The sequence below is a fragment of the Taurulus bubalis genome, assembly GCF_910589615.1.
Source record: "Taurulus bubalis genome assembly, chromosome: 8".
Classification (NCBI taxonomy): Eukaryota; Metazoa; Chordata; class Actinopteri; order Perciformes; family Cottidae; genus Taurulus; species Taurulus bubalis.
In genome coordinates this window covers 24,139,856-24,159,825 of record NC_136596.1, presented here as the reverse complement: position 1 = coordinate 24,159,825, position 19,970 = coordinate 24,139,856, and the positions used below count along the sequence as shown (strand labels likewise).

At 40.5% G+C, this 19,970-nt stretch overlaps 1 protein-coding gene across 1 annotated transcript; it reads right to left on the bottom strand.

The window, feature by feature from the left end:
• Positions 1–652: 652 nt before the first annotated feature.
• LOC306740063 (SEC14-like protein 2) lies at positions 653–18,156 on the bottom strand (the record flags this gene model as incomplete). Its single annotated transcript, XM_079222170.1, has 12 exons — positions 653–2,242; positions 2,341–2,510; positions 4,542–4,681; positions 7,367–7,473; positions 7,566–7,649; positions 7,780–7,840; positions 7,983–8,078; positions 8,969–9,157; positions 9,434–9,496; positions 11,524–11,567; positions 16,301–16,376; positions 18,103–18,156. The coding sequence occupies 12 exons, from the start codon at positions 18,154–18,156 to the stop codon at positions 2,088–2,090; spliced, it is 1,239 nt and encodes a 412-aa protein (XP_079078296.1). The 3' UTR covers positions 653–2,087.
• Between the last annotated feature and the right edge of the window lie 1,814 nt (positions 18,157–19,970).

Below are 19,970 nucleotides of genomic sequence, written 5' to 3'. Positions count from 1 at the left end.
ATTAGATGAATATATAAATAATATTTAATACATAATAAATATTCTAAAACAATGTTTATTATAATATTATCTTTTCTTAATATTAATAATAATATTTAACTGATAGCAACAGTTAGTGAGTACTTTGTTTTTCTACTAAATTGAATGTAACTCCACATTCAGATTTCTACCAAATGTGGAGTGAAGGTTCTGGTTTAAGATTTCCGTTTATGTCTCGGTGATGCAGACAATGTGATTGTAATATGAATTATTAAATGCAGATTATACACGTGAAGCACTCTTGTGCCTCTAGGAGGGAGACGTCCCACTGTGAAGACCCCTGTTGTCCTGGAACTGCCTATATAATTAATTAATTCCCCAATTTGAAAGGGCTAAATTAAAAACTACATAATAATATTGTTCTCATAATTTACAAATGTGTCCCTTAACGTCTACTTTTTAATGGGGTGATAAACCCTTTAACCTGAAGTAACTCTAATCCTCCCCTCAAAAAGGCTCACACTGCAGTTTGGCAGGCTTTTCCCCCTCAACCTGTTTAGTTGCATTACAAACAAGACGACCCAAAGGGAGGCGATAGTGAACGTTAAGTTCACTTACTGTTTCCTAAGGGGGAAATAATTATAAAAACAAACACATTCAGCAAATTGTCAACACCTTTATTCACTTCTATTACAATTATTTTGAGTTTATAGTACCTTTATCATATGAGGAAAGGTATTCATCAACACAGTTTGCACAGTAAGGCCCGAAGCTTATTATCTTTCCTTAGGATTTACCAGGTGGTTGCAAAAGTCCTTCAGCACTGTTATAAATATAAATATGAAAATAATGTGAATAATCCTCCATTCTGATATAATTTACATTCAGTTATCGTCTGGTGAGAGGAAAATATTTTCATTAACATTCACTGCAAACAAGTCGACATTAATATTATGTAATACTGTGTATATCTGATGAATCTGATATACAGTGTTTTTGACTTTAATATTTATAATTTATGAAATAAATTAGCATCAAAGAAATACATATCTTGAGGAATGTTGTTCGCAAATCTGAAAAGAGACAATCAATCACATCCAATGAGCAATGAATGTTAATAATAATAATAATACAAATAAAAAACTTAATTTCGAAACGCCTAACCAATTATTAAATAAGCTTCCATGTGAATGCATTATTTTAAATAAAATGTTCAGCGTGTGACCTTGAATTTCTATTAATTTTAATAAAACACAAAAGGCAGAAAACTGGACATTTTCTGGATAATTCTCAAAAATAGCAACAAACAATAAGTTTTATAGAAACTAACTTAAATGCATATTAAACTCCTGATTGAAAAAATTAAATAAACATCTATCTAAAATGTTTATCTGTGTTCAAGGAAAATGAATGAATATGTCTCTCTTGTGCTACTTGTTGTCGGGGTGGTTGCCTTTTATTACACATAATATAATATATACATGTTATCCACGTCGTACTTCACTTGGTGGCTACTTGAGAACATCATGTGAATCTAACACTGCTCGACACATAGGTGAGGATTTTAAAAGGCAATGCCCTCCCTCATTGACAAATATATGTTTTTTTGGTTCTTTGCATTCTCCTTTCCTGTCAACACCTCATGCCTACATTGCCCACAATGCAACAGTCGTGTTGCGCTCCTGGTTGCTAATGTAGGTTGTTGGTGAGAAAACTAGCTCTTGAGGTAAAGTTGCTTCTCACTATCTCACGTCTCCTGGCAAAACATAATAATATTTATTATACGTGAAGCTACAACATGTGGCCAGAAGTTTGCGGACACCCAAACATTGCACCCGCCGGTGCCGAGAGATGTCCAAAATGCTCACACTCTTTTGGTCACATCATTTTCAAGTTTATAATCAATCAGTAGTTATTGTCAAACAATATCTTCCCAATCTCTACATGATGTGTTTGTCAACCTTAATTATTTTGTGATGGATTCTTTTTTGTATCTTAAGTGGGTTTAATACTTTGTGTGTGTTGGCAGCGTGTCGCGCTTTCTGTTCAACTCAAGTGTCTCGGCTGTGCTTCGCGCTAAACGTTACGTCATTACGTCTCCTCCTCGGTTATGATGGGCTGTGGCCCGCTGCCTGCTCGTTGCTTTTGGCGCCCCCCCCGTTGGTCTGCGGGGACTGCAGGTGGTCCGGCAGCAGGACCTCGACGGTGAAGCTGATTCTTTTGGCCTGGAAGATGCTGTAAGTGTTGTCAAATCTCAGGACATCTGGGGAAGACAACACGGAACAAAATATGTATTTAACTTGACTCTAATCTAATAACGACACGTCATAAAGCCCGTGTGCCGAGCGTCGGGTTACTCACAGACTCCCGGGCGTTCACAGGTCAGCGAGCCGTCCTCCGGCACTAAGTGGGAGTTGTAACGCTGGCTGAGCACAACTTCATGCATCTGAGATGCTTTCTTCCACTCGCCCTTTTTAGCCTTCAGAAACACCCCAAAACCGATGTCTGCACTCTCAGTGGAAAACTGCCACCTGCCGACATGGGAGAGAGAAAAGGTCGCCTGGATTAATAAAGGCTTATAAACCCGCAGCTCTTTTTTATCTTCTCCCGAAAATGAGAATTGTGTTTTTTCAAAACTAAAACTGTGCTATCTCCTCATCCACATCTCTGATTTAATTCATTTAAATTGATAAAGTACCTTACCCCTTGTGAGAAGAGGCACATAACCGTACGGGTCTATGGGAGTCTAATAAATCAATCTAGATCAGCGGTTCCCAAACTTTTTAGGCCACGCACCCCCTTCTACATCCCGACAAAAGAGCAATAAGGATGGCGAGGACACACGCACAGGCTCAGAGGCAGATTGCATTTCACATTTATTTACTTAAACACAGTAAGCCACGTAAAGAACAAAGAGTGGCACATGCATAGGCTCAGAAACAGATATAAATAATAAAGGAGGAGTCCATATGAGGATGTTCACATGCAGCGCAGGTGGCTCAGCCTGTCAAGTCTGCCTGCAGAGAGTAAAACTCACTCTTCTTCACGCGACCGACTAACGTTGCCAGGATGTCTTCGGACAAAGCATCGATGCGGCGCGAGACAGTGTTGTTGGACACCGGGATCATGTCTAACATTTTAGCTTCTTTCTCTCCAATCATACATTCCAGCATCTCTTTAGCAGCTGGCAAGCACACGTCTTCGCCGATTGTGTGAGGTAGGCCCTTCCTTGCTATTCGGTAACTGAGCAGATATGAAGCCCGTAGTGCGTTTTGTGTAGACCCAACACATGAATGAGACTGCAGTTGTTTTTGGCTGTTTTGTGACTCTTCCAATTTTGATCTAAAAAATGTAAGGGGCTTCTGACTTGCACTGGCATGCTTGGTGTTCAGGTGGCGGCGCAAATAAGAGGCTTCAGACAGCTGTTAGCCAGAACCTCACTGCACAACACGCACTGTGGCTTTGGGCAATCTGCATTGCCAATCCAAGTGAAGCCCAGACCCAGATAATTGTCATCATATTTCCTCTTTTTTTTCCCAGTCTGATGCTCCCTCTCGTCTCCTCTTTTTTCACCTTGACTCCACGATGGGTCTCTGTGCTCCCGGTCTCTCCCCAACGCACCTCTCCGTTTCTCTCCCTCCGGTTCCTCCCTCTTTCTCTGTCCCTCTCCTCTTTTATTACTGATAGCTTCAGATGTCCCACCTGACAGCTTCCCCGATTTCAGCCAGTTTAACATGTTTTCATGGATGTTGCTGAATGAATGAAATGACGTTAGGTGCACAAGCTAGGCTAGCTAGTGTGTACGTAAAAGACAGTCTGGCGGCCGGACCGGAAGTGCATCTATTTATTAAATTGTACGTTTTTAATTTTAAATTTAAATCTTACAAAGGGAATTTTTATAATTAAAAAATCCTACTTAATTTTTTTTAATGATGTTTAATATTAATTATTACACCATTAGACCACCATTACATTTTTCCTCTCGCGCACCCCCTAGAGGCAGCTCGCGCACCCCCAGGGTGCACCACACTTTGGGAATCCCTGATCTAGATCATTTTCTGACCAGTATTTGTGTCTCCAAATTGCGAAGCGAGACCAGGAGGTTTTTTTGTTGCTTTTTTGGGGCGTTCCGAGATCCTGCGATCTCATTGGTCCTCAGACTCTTCTGAAAATGTGTCAGACGGCAGATGCGGAAGGAGACGGTCATTTACATATGCTGTTTGTTATGGTGCGACCAAGGATCAGCTCAAAGTATGTCATTTTTCAATTTCACGGTTTTTGGACTGAATATGCTTCCTTCTGAATATGCTTTTTTTTCTTTTTTAAAAGGCAAAGAGTTGCAGATTCGTTAGAGATCAAGGACAATAGCGTCTGGTATTCATATCGTGGTCATATGAGCTGTAGAACTCTAAGGTCCCCTTACTCGGGGGCCCTAGGGTGGAACTCGTTGAATTTCATTTGTTTGCAAAAGACAAAAACCCTGTGACAGTGTTTGGTGTCATGTTCAACATTTGAAAGCACTTAAAAAAGCACTAGATCATGGCGCGTTGCATCCATCTGACCTGAGAACGCATCCCGGGAACAGGATCTCGTAGTCCATCTGTTGGGAGGAGCCCCGGCTGACGGTCATGCACTGCTCGTAGTCCACCTTCACGTGGTCCCGCACGTAGTAGGAGGGGGGAACCGGGCCGACGTGGTGGATCTGCAGCCGAGACCGGGCATGAAGACAGTTAGAGATATACGGGCGTCAAAGAGTTAGTTATATGAAATGTTGAAAGTCTTGGTGAAGGAGAGGGGAGGAAAAAGAGGAAGCCATCACTTACTGCGACTTTGTCTGAATGCTTGTCATTTTACAACTTTTGCACACACATAAAAAAGTGTCTCACTCTTCCAAAGTTTATTCACATGAATATGAAACCAAACCACCGTGTTCCCAGTGCTGCACAGAGCAGTACAGGAAGCCACCAGCAGGGGGAATGACGTTACATATATTACAGACCACAGAGTTGTTGTTCCAGATCTGTCTTGAGCATTAATTATAAGGGAAGTCTAAGTGAAATCACTTCTCTAAAAGAATTACAGCAATGTCAACTCAAAAGAACCGTTATTGGGAAACTGTTTACCCACAAAAAGAAAAGATGCAGAAAGAAAGGCATTGCTAAAAGAACAAAAAACACACATCAGGTACGGAAGCGCATTGCATTCACTGGATAAAAAAAATATAGACCCCTTTTCTCGTAATTACGACATCCTGATCTCGTAATTACGAGATCTTTTCTCGTAATTACGAGATTAAAGCAAGCAGATCACAAAGATTTGATGTCAAAAGTATTTTTTTCCTGCTGCACAGTTCACTGCAATTTAAAGCAAGCCGGATCCTCTTATGATATCAAAGGGAAACTTTGATATTTTTTAACCTGGACTGTATTTTAGTTCGTAATTTCAACAACTGTTGCCCCCATTAGTCACAGAGACCCAAACATGGGGAAATAAGGTAGAAAAACACCAAAGTTCCACTTTAACAGCTCAGAAAAGGTTTGCTATAAAACGGGCAATAATGAAACCTAAAGATGAAGAAAACAAATGCACAGGCTGATGATAAATGGCTCTTTGAACTTCACCAAAAAGCTATCTTTGCACACAATTTCCAAATAAAATTGTATGGTGGAAGTACATTCCTTCAGGCCCATAAATGATGTCCAATTCTGAGGGGAATAATTCAACATTTTGGGAAATTACACAATTTAGCTTAGCATTACGACTGGAAACACGGGAAAACAGCTCAGTTCAATACCAACAAACCAAAGTGTAGAAATGTGACATGCTGGACTACTTCCTGGATTGACTTCAATGCTACCCCCCTCTTTATGCTAAGCTACGGCTGCTGGCGTAAGCACAGACACGAGAGTGGCCTCAATCTTCTCGTCTAACTCTCTGCAAGAAAGCGATTCAGCGCATTTCCCAAAATGTCGAACTACTCTTTTAGTAAGATTACTCTGTTCCTACGACCTGACCGAAACAATACATTACAACGTCAAGGACACACAGGTAGCTAAACTATAAATATATATATTAAAAAAAGTGAAAACTTTGAGGCCGAGCATCAATCAGCAATTATTCCTTGAATCTTGAATGGAGCCGAAATTAATTTCTCTCTTCCTGTTCCTCATCTTTCCTGGGCCCAATTTTTTATCTACAGAAACAAACGCAAGGTCAGTTTATTTTTTCCTCCTCTAGAGTTATTATCTACGAATGCAACTAGTGAAGCTGCTGCTCTCTGCAAGCGTTGCTCGCGACTACACGGCCAGGTTCGACAGCGTCTCTCGTGCTTGGAGCTTTTGCCATTTCTACGCAGCGAGGCGGGGAACGCAGCGGGGATGAAGCGGCTGTTTAATAAGTAATTTCTCATCTGCAATTTCCTGTGAAGCGTCTGCAAATGTTGCCTGTCGTCATCTTTCACACGGGGAACCATCTGTTCGGCCCACAAAGTGCATCCTTTTTGCATCAGTTCCTTCTAATATACTGTATGTATACCTCTGGCAGAGAGAAACTGCATCCATCATGTGTATTGACTCATTCGGCCGGCCCAAAATAGCCCTTTGTTGTTGACCTGCTGTGACCAAACTGCCCGTTTACAGGATCCCAGCCACATTCTGAGCTGGCAGCATTAACATTTTATAGAGAACGTCTCATTCGCGTTTGTAGCCTGAGTGTGACGGTGAATTATTCCTTCTTAGGCAAATTATTCCTTTTATATTTTATGCTTGGCCGTGACAAGGGAGTGGGAACTCGCATGACACATGGTTTGCCAGTCAAATGTAAACCCACAACGTGTGCACAGCATGCATATTAGCAGTGAGACAGCCTCTTCTCTCTAAAGCAAAGCTGAAAGCTGCCAAACTACATGAGCACAGGATGCAAACCAGTGAGAAGAGGCTAGAGAGGCAGGAATCACGAGTCTATGATATATACATATTTACATATTTATATTTGCTGTTGGAATCAGACTTGTATCCAGTGCAGTTCATTCAGTTTGACTGAAAAACAAGGTTCTTCAAAACCAGATAACAACAACCAGAACTTCGCCTGATTTTAACTTCATGTATTCAACATCTGGAGGCATATAACTGTTTATTTATGTGAATGTCTTTCATATCTTATCTTCATAAACTAGTCCTTTAGGTAACTTACAATACATCTAATAGGATATAGAACTCATGAATGTGTCTGTAAGTGAATATCCAAGTATTAATAGTATTTTAAAAGTAATTATGCAGCATCTGCACCAGATACTTGTCTCCTCCAACTCCTCACCAGCCCACCTATTGGTACCAAAACAAACCAGCACCCGTGGGTGTGCGGTCCGGGTTCGGATTCCCTGACTCACCTTGGTCCGACAGCGAGGATCTCCATCAGGGTCCGTCAGTTTGCCCCCGTATATCATCGGCAGCTCCTCTGCGTCAATGTACTTCAGTAATACCTCCTGCCAGTTAGCTGCAGCGACAACAACGGGTCATTTCGTCAGAGAGGAGGGAGGGCAAAGTGTTTCGATCGGGTGAGAGAGTCTGTAAAATAAGATGCCTCACCCCCGAGGATGTAGATCTTCTGTCTCGTGTTCTCACTCAGGAAGTGCTTGACGAGGTTGTAGGCCACAGGGAAGAGTTTGGGTGCTGCAGGAGAACACATACACACATATATATATGTATATATTTATGCAATATCTGAATCTGGCTCTTCACAAGCAAGATACACGATCGATAAAATGACAATTACAGACACACACAGGAAGGACAGATGTACCTTTGATGACAAACAGCCTTTTCAGGCCTTCTGGGTAGTTTTCTTCAAACATCTGGAGGATCTGGTCACACAGAGGAACACGTACTGTATTTGCTTCTCTTATTAGGTGGTGCATGTCCATATGTGTGTGTGTGTGTGTGTGTGTGTGTGTGTGTGTGTGTGTGTGTGTGTGTGTGTGTGTGTGTGTGTGTGTGTGTTTTTACCTCTCCATAGGTTTCTATAGCAGGCTTCCATAAATGCTTGAGACCCAGACCTTCTACGTCGTAGATCATGGTGATAGCCTCCACGTTCCTCTCAAGCTGGTGACAGAAAGACACGGAAATGTAATCTGTGGGACGATTCAATAAAATGTCAAATATAAAAACATTGTGCTCAATTAGTTGAACAGGTTGGCCATTAATTATTGACTGGTTTTATTATGGCGTTTACTACGAGGCTCCTTCTGAGAACTGATGATTATAAAGTAATGCAATGTAATGAAACAGAGGGATACATCCATGTGACATCTGATGGAGACTAAATGTAGTACATAAAAACAAACCAACAGAAACTAAATAAATCAAGAGATTATAATTTAAGTAAGCAATTTGAAATCAATGGGAGGGAAATGCAACCTTTTTGAAAGAAAATGTAAGCAGTAAATAGTAAATAACTATTATAGTGTTACTACAGCCTAAATGTAGTATTAAACTGGAAAAATAAACAATTAAATTGTCGCGTATCAATGGAAATAGAACATATTAATATAAAGTTGTGTAGTGCTTCCTAATCTTAGAATTTGTCTCATTATGCGCCGTTCCAAACTAAAAAGGACTTCAGAAGTTACATCTTATTTTTATCAGTGGAAAACTAGAACCGCTGCTCAAAGAACAAAAACACGAGAAGGTCACGTGTTTGCTAAAGGAAGATAAACACCACGCCGTGGTTTCCAACACGTTTGGGCTTGTAGCCGTTTAACAAGAGGCGGCGTTCACTTGGGACACGCCCAGAAGCTGAGCGGTGTTTCCTTCTCAACCTGTTCCCTTTGGATCATTTTGAGAGGCACAATTACAATTATAAAGATCAAAAAAAAGTAATCCTACTTTTGTGAGGATGGTTCTTTTTCGTCCTTTTTTTAAACCCCACTTCTATGAACACACTACACCTCAGCCAGAGACTGGTCTCCGTCCCATGGCCTGCGGCCTCTTACCCTCTGAGACTGGAGGTTGCATTCCTTCTGCAGGGCCTCACAGTCCCGGATCTTGGACTTGATGAAGTCCTGCTTGGAGGCGGACAGGAAGAGGCCTTTGGGATCCACGGGCCCGATGATGTCGTACCAGATGGGGCTGCCCTCGCGGTCGTAACCACACATCCCTCCCGACAGATACTTCTCTATCACCTGCAGACGGCGGTCATTTCAAATGGTTTCGTTACTGAAATATTTGGTGGCAATATTTTCTGAGAAAAAAATTATATATATATATATATATATATATATATTTCCTCAAATTGAATCCTAATCAATTCGTTGACTTATCTGCCATTTTGGTCTTATGAGCACATCTCTGTGGTGCCTTTGTGCAACTATTTGTGGAGAAAGCCATCAAATAAACAAAAAACTTAAACTGTCAAGTGCACCAAACCCTCTGTAGTTGTGGTTCATAATGTTTCTTACCTCTGGTGGACGCCAGTCGGTGAGTATCACGTCTACTTTTATCTGTTTCCTGAACTCCAAATGCTGGAAGAAAATAAATTAGCGCATGTTCAGCAAAATCACTAATCGTTTGTATTAATAATATACAATAAGTAAAACACTTTCTGGGTCATAGACGCCTTGTACTGTGGCACAATGTGGCAATTTAAGTGGCTTAGGAGGTTTCAGACAGTAGACGATGTAAAAGCTGCCCCGTCAGCAGGAAGCGGATCAGTCGCGTACCGCTGTGTAAACACCACGGTGCACACTTACACACCGGCGCATACTTACAACCGCAAACACACCGACCAACAAAGGAAAGGGAAGTTTCAGATAGGATCACCTGACACTTTAATATGTACATTTACTGGTTTGTCTTGCGGATGGATTTAAGAAGATTATTTGAACTAATGGGGCAGAAGCTTCTACCGTGCTGTTATTAAACAGTCATATTTATTGAAGAGATCATTAGGAAAATGAAGGGTTTCCTCTCAAACACCTGATTGTTGAGACCTAGTAATAGGAAGTGGCAAATTATAAGTGGTCGAGATGGCGCCCTGTTTGTTCCTTTGACAGTCGCTCGGTGGCGCAAGAAGCAAAAAAAGTTGTTTAACTTCAGATAAAATTACCCAGAACCTCCGGCAATCTTGCAAATCCATGACCCCATTGAGCAAACACACAAGCATCTCCTTTAAAGGGACCAGTGTGTGGGGTTTATTGGCAAAACATGTAATATAATATTCAGAACTATGTTTGAATTATTGTATAATGACCTGAAACCAAGAATCCTCCTTTAATTATTTATGGATTGTTTTTCTACATATAAGCATTTTACTGAACATAATACATTCAGATATTGTTTTCATAAGTAACTGTAAGGAATTCATTACATGTATTCAGTCATTTAAATCCGTGACGAGTGACTCTGCAACACTATCAACCAGTTATACTGAAAGAAAATCCTGGATTCTAGACCAGACCCCCATGTTTTATTAAACCTTTATTTAACCAGGAAGTCCCATTGAGATTAAAAATCTCTTTTTCGAGGGAGACCTGGCCAAGACAGGCAGCAGCATAAAAACACGTAGTTATAGACAGAAAACACAGAACAAGACAAGTTAAAGCTAAGAGCTAAGAGACAGTGACGTAGAGTTAATTTAAGAAACATTTACATTTTTGGGAACCTGCCTCTATTTCTTTCATTCGAGATTTAAAGGCAGTCAGTGGTATTAGTTCCCTGAGCTTTAAAACATTCTGCAACATGTAACAGTACAATGTGGTCCTGATGGTTACTTTAGTGTCTTCTATTATATTATTATTATACTTGTTTTTATCACCGCAACAGATTACATACAAATTAATAAATCACACTTCCCCTTGACTTCTGTGGGGGGGAAATACTTTTTTGCTGGCTCTCTTCCGTCTTTTACATTTCCTCCATTTTTACCTGATCAACCGGGGTAAATGTTTTCATCGACTAGCAATCAATCGAGTCGAGAAGTTGTTCGTAATGGCGGCGACACCGAGTGTTCGAACTGAGAAGTTCAATTTACATCCAGTGCAATTTATTAGAAATTTGCTTGAGTCATTCCAGTTTATTTTTAAGTTGTAGTTTGGCCTAAAACAAATGCTGCTGTTGAATTGTGGAAGTAGGCAGCCTTTACAAACCAGAACAACTTTATAAAACGGCAATATATCAGGGTTTGTGTTTGTTCTTCTGCCACCTAGTGGACACAAACCGGTTACTGCAGCGTTACACCATTCATGCGGCTGTAAATGTTCCTCTGTTTATTATGATCCCTTTTATCTTTCATCTTATCTCCTCAAGCAGCGGTGACTCCACAGCGAACCGTTACCACACGTCTCCTTTCTAATCTGCAGCCACTCCTGAGCTGATGAGTCTGCGTGGTACTAATTGCCCTTTCACACACAACACACATTAGTCGCTGAAAAGAGGAAGTGCAGCGGTTGCACCTCGGCTTTTTTGATTCAGTACATGATTTGTATCAAATTACGACCAGAGAGCGACACACATGCAGGGACATGAAACACGGAGAAGCTGCACGTGTTACCTTTCGCAGCATAGCCTCCGACTTCTGGATGTTGAAGTTTCTGGCTGAAAAAGAGAAAGGAAAGAGAAAATACAGATATCATTTAACATTTATGGATCACGGGTCTCTAAACAAAATGCAGGGAAGAACCGTTAGAGTGGGATCCACTATAATATTGGTATATTCTACAATTTATAATATCATGAATTCAACCACAATAAAACCTTTGTGGACTTGAATTGAACTTGAACTTGAGTTCAGCTTTTTTTTGCCGGTCATCATCTTTTTATTTCTTTGCAACCGTTGCTAACGCTGCCTTTAAGTAGATGGTTTAGCATTCACAACGTGCACTTCCCTTGTTGCGTGATGTCTAATAACTGTTTCTTTGTGAAGTCGGGGTCGATGGATCTGCACCGAGTTCACAACAAGTAGGAACTCTGACTTTGAGTGGAGGTCCATTGTACTTTTACTAGGAGGACGTACAAAATGTTCGTGTTTAGAGTTTTACGGAACGCGGTATTAGATTAACCAAACACTAAAGAAAGCTTTTGTAGGTGACGTTAATTTAATGTTTTGTACATTGAGGCACTAGTTGGAGTGTGAAAAAAAACAATGCCTTATGCAAAGTATTTTCTATTCTATTATACAAAGAAAAGAAAGTGAAGCCCTCCGGGCATAAACTGGTGAAAGAGCTCCTCTACTGTAACATACTAAAACCTCTGTGTCGGTGTGACTGATCCAGAACAGCGTGGACAAACAGCTCGTCGTCTTAGTGCTCCATCTAAGGTGATTATCTCTGGCGGAAAAGCATGACAGCACTGTTGCTGTGAAGTGAGACTTACAATTTACTCCAGCAGGGGATTACGCTGCAACTAAAGCTTCAGTCGGGCACCTTAACTAGGACACAGTTACAAAAGCACAGAGCAGATTCTGTGTATTATTTTGAGTCAGTAGCAAGTGTTGTGTCACCTCAACGATTTAACGACTAATAATACACACGGTTCTGGATGAATAGAGTTCCTTAACATATGAATGCATGCTTTTTTATAATGAGGTTTTGTGTAATTGTGTTAGCTGTAGAACAGACATATCTTTAAGTGATTTCAGGACCAATGTTCCTTCAAAGATAACCATCGATGCGAAGATTGTTTATGATCAGCACAACGTTATCTTAAGCTGCGAGAGCAAACCAGTCAGCATTTGACCTCACACACCACTGGTCCAGGTGTAATAAAACATGCAGGGAAGGTGCACTTTGCAACCATGTCGTCGTCTTTTAAATCATCACCCTGACAGTCTTTCTGTAGGTTTTTAAACCTGATAGAAAGATTAAGACAGCATGTGGGCAAGGCTGTATGTCAAGGCAGTACACATAGCAGTTGCTGTGCTCTTCAGGTAGCTCCTACAAGTTCCTACATGTCCTGTACGTCAGGAGAGAATATATGTTGAAAGTCAAAGGAAGGCAAAAGGCACAATATGTCCTCACAGCGTCGAGACTCCAAGCAGCTGAGAAACAAAGCCAAAAACTGCAGTCGCTCAAATGGAAAAAAAGAAACATCAAAGCCCCAAAGTCCCTCGTGTTAAGATGTTAAACTTTACAGAATAATAATTTACAGCCTGGTTTAAAAAAGGGTTTTGGTCTCTGTAGCTAATATCCCCATTCATGACAACTGTGCAAGGGGTCCATTTTTATAGAACTGACCCGGTAAAACTAATTATGGTTTAAAGTTAGGCATAATTAAGGGTGTAGCCACTTTGAGTGACAGGTGGCGAGCTGCCTCAGCTCCACCAACAACCCTCCACTTTGCCCGTTTTTTTATAAATGATTAGCCGGGAGTTTGTCACGGCCAAGATGGCGACAGCCGGAGCCGCCCAACGTTTGAGCTTCACGACGGCTCTTTGGAAACCTACGTGTGACGTCACGGAAACTACGTCCAAATCTCATACAGTCTATGGTGGAGATGAAGTCAAAATGCATGCATGTGAGCATGATTAAAAAACAAATTAACAGTAGTCTCAAACCACCGGATGAAAAATAAAAAGTATGTCTCACTGAACACTGGGGAAAAAAAGTGAACTTCAGTCTATAAGACTTCATCCTAAAGTGCTCAAGTACAGACTGAATTAGTGCCTCTTTGGGATGAGCGCCTAGAGTAAAATACTGTCCACACCCAGTTGGAGTAGAGGTTAAGAAGAAAGGAGGATTTAGTCTTTAGTACACTACAGTGTACAGAAACCGGTTCTAAATAGATCAATCACACAGTTACAATATCACAGGAAATATAAAAACGTGACGCAGGAACACTAACAGCGACGCCCTGTGTTCCTCAGGGCGTAAACTTTGATACATTATACACCGTCCACATTCCTGATTTCCTGGCAAACAAATGCACCTGAAATCAGTTCTTTAACCTTTGACGTTCGCTGTTTTAAAAAGATACTATTTCAATAGACAAAAAGCAGCTGAGTCCAGGTAAAACAAACCAAGGTGTGCCTTACCTGGTGGATTCTGTAAAGCGGCAAAAGATATGTTTTCTGCTTTAACTCAAGTAAATGTTGGTTACACAATGTTTAGATCGGTTCCTTACAGAGTGCTGCAGGAATGAGCCCTAGAAACCAGCAATTAGTAAATATGTTTTTGCACTTCAGGTTCCCTTGTCTTAAAGTCAATGGTCTTTTTAAATGTGTTGGTTAGATGCCGATGATATAATATATCTATGATATAATAAAGCTTTCTAATCTAATCTAAGGTAGGTCGTTAACACAAGCCTAAGAGAGTTTAATGTTCTGTTTTACGACATTAAATATGTCGTTGTGTGTAATCGCGCTCATGCCACTGAGGTGTAGTTTGTTTATTGCCAAACGATTGACAATGATAGCATTTGGAAACGCTAAGTGTTAACTTCCTACCACATTGATTATAAAAGACGCTATTTCTATGTATAAATACTTCTAGAATCACGAGGTGGATGCAATGCAGAGTTGAAACATTTGTTCTGATCACTGGTGCTCACTGTGCCACCTCAGGCTCTACATCATCAGCTTTAAATCAATTAAGTACATTTGGCAATCGTCGCATGACATTCTTGAATGGGATTCCTTTTTCACCAAATGGGGAAATAACTTGAATCTCTTTTAGAGGGTACGTTTGCCCAACAGACGCCTCGTTGTCCGCGTTCGGAGCTGTGACGCCGTTTAGTGCGGCTTCGTTTGAACCTTTTGGAAACCACCTTATTTTTAGGCCCTTTCCTCGAAGATTGCGTACCCAAACTAAAAAGGGTGCATCTCTGCAACCACTATTCATAATGTTGGTTATAATAAAAGGCTACACATGTGAGATTTTGTTCAGATGTGTCAATATCAGTCTATATGTTACTGGTTAAGAGTAAATGATGCAGCTGTAAGGTCCAACTCTAACCCAAATCATAGCACATTATGTGAACATTCTCTCTGCAGAGGTTGACTTTGATAAAGTGAAGCAGAACAAAGCTAGAGAGAACATTCAGACGAGGTCTCCAAAATTTGCATTGAGGCACATTTGTGACATTTGAATTTTCTCATGAACCAAACCATATATTTCACTTGTATATTACTTATGGTGTTCAATACATCCAAATACAGCATTTTTTTTTCTTCATAAAACAAGCTATGATTTACAGTTTTATATAACAACTGCTCAGTCTTCACTGCCGCCCTGAACTCTTCTTATGAAACTTATTTTGGAGGAAAACTTTCCTGGAACTTTGCAGCAGAGTGTCTCCCGGCAGACGGGGCGAGGTCCGCCGTGGTGCATCTTTAATGCGATTAGCTCGGGATTAGCCTGAAACTCCGAGTGCCAGACCTCTGCTGCAGAACTAATCAGAGCAACGCCTCCTTTAATCACCGGCTCCCCCATTTCCTCCAGAGTCTGAACGCAGGAACTTACCCAGGGCTTCACCAGGTTAAACTTCAGACTTTTTTTAAAGACCAAATAGAATGCAAATTAAAATCTGTTTTATTGGTCATACTGGCCAAAATATGAAAGTATGATGAAAAACCAGAAGGGTTGAATTATTTCTTATCGTGTCACATATTTGCAGGGCTTCCCGTCTGTTTAGACCAATAAGTCTTATTTTTATAATGAATTAAATGAATGCGACCTAGACCAAAATAACCAACAGAGGATTACAAAATGGATTAACCAATTAAAAATTATAATACAACAAGCTTTTAAGCTATTGAGCTGGAAGAAATGTGTTGCTGCAGGTCTGATGGTGCCGACTAAAACTCTGCCAAGAAAATTATATAAGGATTGAACAACCTCCTGCAGCACAATCACACTTTTAGTTTACGACAACTCATGGCCTTTTATAGCATTACGGCGGACAAGATAAAATACTGTTTTAAATTTGTTTAATTAAAGACTTAAATGGAATCCAGTGCTTTTTCACATAAAAAAAAAAAAAAAAAAGACATCCTCCCGACTTGTTAACTTGAATAATCAGCCGCTTGATTTTTCTGTTGTGTTTGGGCATCAAAACCGACGCGAGCCTCTTTCTCAACCTCTGAAAACAAAGTGTTTACATGTGTTGCATCACGTCCCTTTGTGTAATAAACCACTGCAGCTTCTGCTTTTTGCAACAGACACAGACGGTTTGTCCCTGTGAATTTCTGCAAATGACTATAGAAGCAAATAATCAGGCGTTTGTAGTATAAAGAAAATCGATTGTGGGAAAGGTTTTGCTTTTTGTTGTTGTTGTTGTTGTGAGTACAAACAGTGGTTAAGGGAAAGCAGCAGGTGTTTCATGTTTTAACTCACCTCTGAGCCAGCGTAACAGGAAGTGGTCATGCTGTGCAGGAAGTTGAGGAAGAATGTCTTGTATCCTCTCTCGAAACTGTAGCCAGAGGAAGGAGAGCAGAAGAGAGGGATGATCGGTGTGAGGATTGGATACTAGGAAGAGACTTTATGGAAATGTTTGCCCTAATCTTTTATCTTTGTTATGACCCTAGAGTTAAAAATAAAAATACAGTACTTTTATTTGTTTGAAGTCTCTTACTCATTTCAGATTTGTGTGGTTTTCTGTTCTAAAGCTGCTGAAACTTGTGACTTTTGTGACTAATTATTTTACACACTTTAATGTCAATGCTGGGCAAAGTTCAACAACGGATGCTTGTGAAACATTTGATTTTTTGGGAAACTGGAGCATCAGGGCTGCAAAAATAATCTGCCAGTTTTTATATTTGATTCATCATTTAACTTGTTAAATTTGACATGCTTACATTGCTTACAGCAGTCAAAAGCTCAACAGATATTCAGTTTACTATCGCTGCCGTCAAAGAAAACCAACAAATATTCCAAACAGGAAGAGGCCAAACGTAAACTGTCGCCCCATCGTGGCTTTAAGATTTCCCTTCACGTGAACCACAAGGCCTCCAGCAGACCTTTGAGGAATAATGTGGAGATCTGCGTCCACACAGCTTGTGGCTGTGTCGTGTATTCCCGTTACGTAAACGTACAGTAAACACACTTCCCCTTAAGTTAGACCAACTTCAGTGTTTATAATGAATCACAGCAAACCTCGCAGTTCATAACATATGAGTCATGTGTAAGCAGTGATGGGGAACGACGAACACAGGAAGTATGAACTCCTATTGTTAAAGCACAGCCTTTTTAACTGGAATCACGCTGAGAACACAGTTTCTTTTATAGAAAACTGAGACTGAGATGAGGCTGTATTTATGTCTCTGATCAAATAAAACAAAATAATATAAATAAAGGTCAAACTGAAATGTAGTTTGAGTCTGCGAGAATCGAGTCCCGCCTCCGGAACGCTGTCCTTTGCTGCCTTAGTTTTGATTGATCATAAGTTGTTGCATCTTTTTATTAGAATAATTAACATGTAGAGCTACATCATTAAATCATAGTAAAGTATGTTATATCTTTAGTTTTAAGACTATTGATTCGAGATAATGAGAACTCTGAAGACCTTACATTGAATGTGAGAACTAGTAAATTATAACATAATTTAATTATTGTTTGCTTTCATTCCGAGTAAAGTACGCCCTGCTTTGAGAGGGAGCCTTTACAAAGAGGTGTATTATTATGTTTTAACTAATTAGGCCTTCTTTATTCATGGGTACAAAATGTACCAATGCTTTAGATATAACTTACGGGCCATTAAAAATAACAGGTGATGCTTTAGAGCTGCAACATTTGATAAATAAGATCATTACTGTTTTGACAAAAAAGATAAATCTGTATTTCATTTGATAATCCTAAAACATTTGCTGGTTTCAGATCCTCAAATGGAACAATGTGATGCTTTGTATTGTCTTATATCATAGAAAATAATATTTTTGTGGGGGGGTTTGGACTGTCAACAAGCCCTTTCCCCCTTATTTTCTGACATTTTACAGACAAAATATTATAAATGTCTTCATCAAGAAATGAATGAAGTCCAAAGTTGTTCTTAATAATGTCTTATATAACGCGACGTATTCATTAAACAGCTGCCAGACAGGGCATTGCACAACAGAGCATCATGGTCAAGAGATATCACAGTGTGCAGCACAGTTATTATTAATATTACTATATTAGTGTATTAGTGTAGCTCACTCTACCTGCTCCAGGACTTCAGTCTGTTTAGGACTGAGGTCTCCGACTCTTCCGCTCATGTCTGCGGTGAAGACGCAGCTCCTTCACAGTCAAATGAACAGACTTGACCCGGTAACCGAGACAGGCGGGTTTCTGTCCTCGACGTTGATGCTCATTCGCGGGCTGCAAGTGTCTCGTTATCCTCGCGGACAGCCGCCTGCAGGAAATGGGAATGGAAGAATTAAAAAAAAAATGTAAACACGACACTCGCAACGCTCTCCAGTCCAACCGGCTGACTCGGCCAAAGATAGAGGAACGAGACAGGAGCTTCACTCGGGTCAAAAAGCAGGAAACATGGGGGGGGGGGGGGGGGGGGGGGGGGGGGGGGGGTGCTCACACTTCTTGAGTCCGATGTGCGGTTGATGACTGACTGATTGGGGTCTGCCTAAGAGAAAGTTCACCAGTTGCAGAGAGCAGGTGTGAGACCAAGAGTGAGGAGTTTTTCAGAGAGTTTGTGTGATATGACTGTATTGAACGCTGAGGTGAAGTCTATAAAGAGTAGTCTTGCATAGGTGTCCTTGCCCTCTAAGGGCATGAGGTTTGTGTGGATGACGTTGTTGACTGCATCGTCAGTGGACCGGTTCTGGCGATACGTAAACTGCAGCGGGTCTACGGTGTCTGGAATGATCTTTTTGATGTGGGTCATGACTATTCTCTCAAAACATTTCTTCACAAGTGGGGTGAGTGCCACAAGGCAATAGTCATTCAGGCAGGTCAGAGGGTTTTTCTTTGGGAGGGGCACGATGGTGGTGGACTTGAAGCAGGTGGGCTCACAAGCATGGTGTTGAGGCCCTCGAAGCTCTGATGGATCTACTCAGGTCATATCTGGCCTTCTTGAAGTCCTCAGCGTTGCCTGAGGCAAATGCAGTGGAGTGGGAACGTAGCATTGTCCGAACATCACAGTTAATCCAGGGGTTTTGATTGTGGTAAATCCTGCAGGCCTGCAGTGCTTTATGGGCACAAAGTCCACAGTAGAGTCATCCCTCAGAGCAGCTGTTCTAAACATGCCTGTCTGTACTCCCAAAGCAGTCCTGAAGTACCAGTTCAGTTTCTTCATTCCACACTTTAACACTTTTACTTACTGGAGACTAAACAAATGGTCTAATTTTTTTAAGTACTTATTTTAAATAAGATAGAAACTGTTATTTTTGTAATGGTATATTGTTATGTATGAAATCACTGAACATAAAAAATAAATAATCATATTTAACGTGGAATGGTTCTCTAGGGCAAAGATGGCTAATTGAGTGAGTCATCTCCAACTATAGACATTAGACGATCTTTGGTTATAATCCGACAATCTCGCACATGCGCATATACAACAAACGGTATTTTTTTTGTATTTATTATTATTATTATTTGTTGATTAAGTTGTTCCCATCTGTTATAATGCTACTTTGAAAGACTAATGTGTTTTCACAGTTTGGCCAAATTTCCTAAATGGACGACATATGGTGACATATTGTCACAATGCGCAGGTGCAAAATTAGAACTACCAGTCGCTTGGTTTAAATATCGGACTACAAAAATGAACATGAAGTACTCCTCGTTGTAATAGATGTGAACAGCGCTCTGAGGGTTATATACACAGATGCATAGCGGGTATGTATGGCTATAAATCGAAGACGGAAGTTTGGTAGGTTACTCTCTCAACTTGATATGTTCGTCTTTGGTTGTAGAAAATCAACGGCTCAAAAATGTACTGTAAATGAACGAAGGAAATTGTTCATATTTATATATAATTTAGTGGGATGTACAGTCAGCTAGAACGACTTTGTTCTATTTGATTTATTACATTATTGGATTTAATTTCAGGTAACGTGTCTCTACCTGT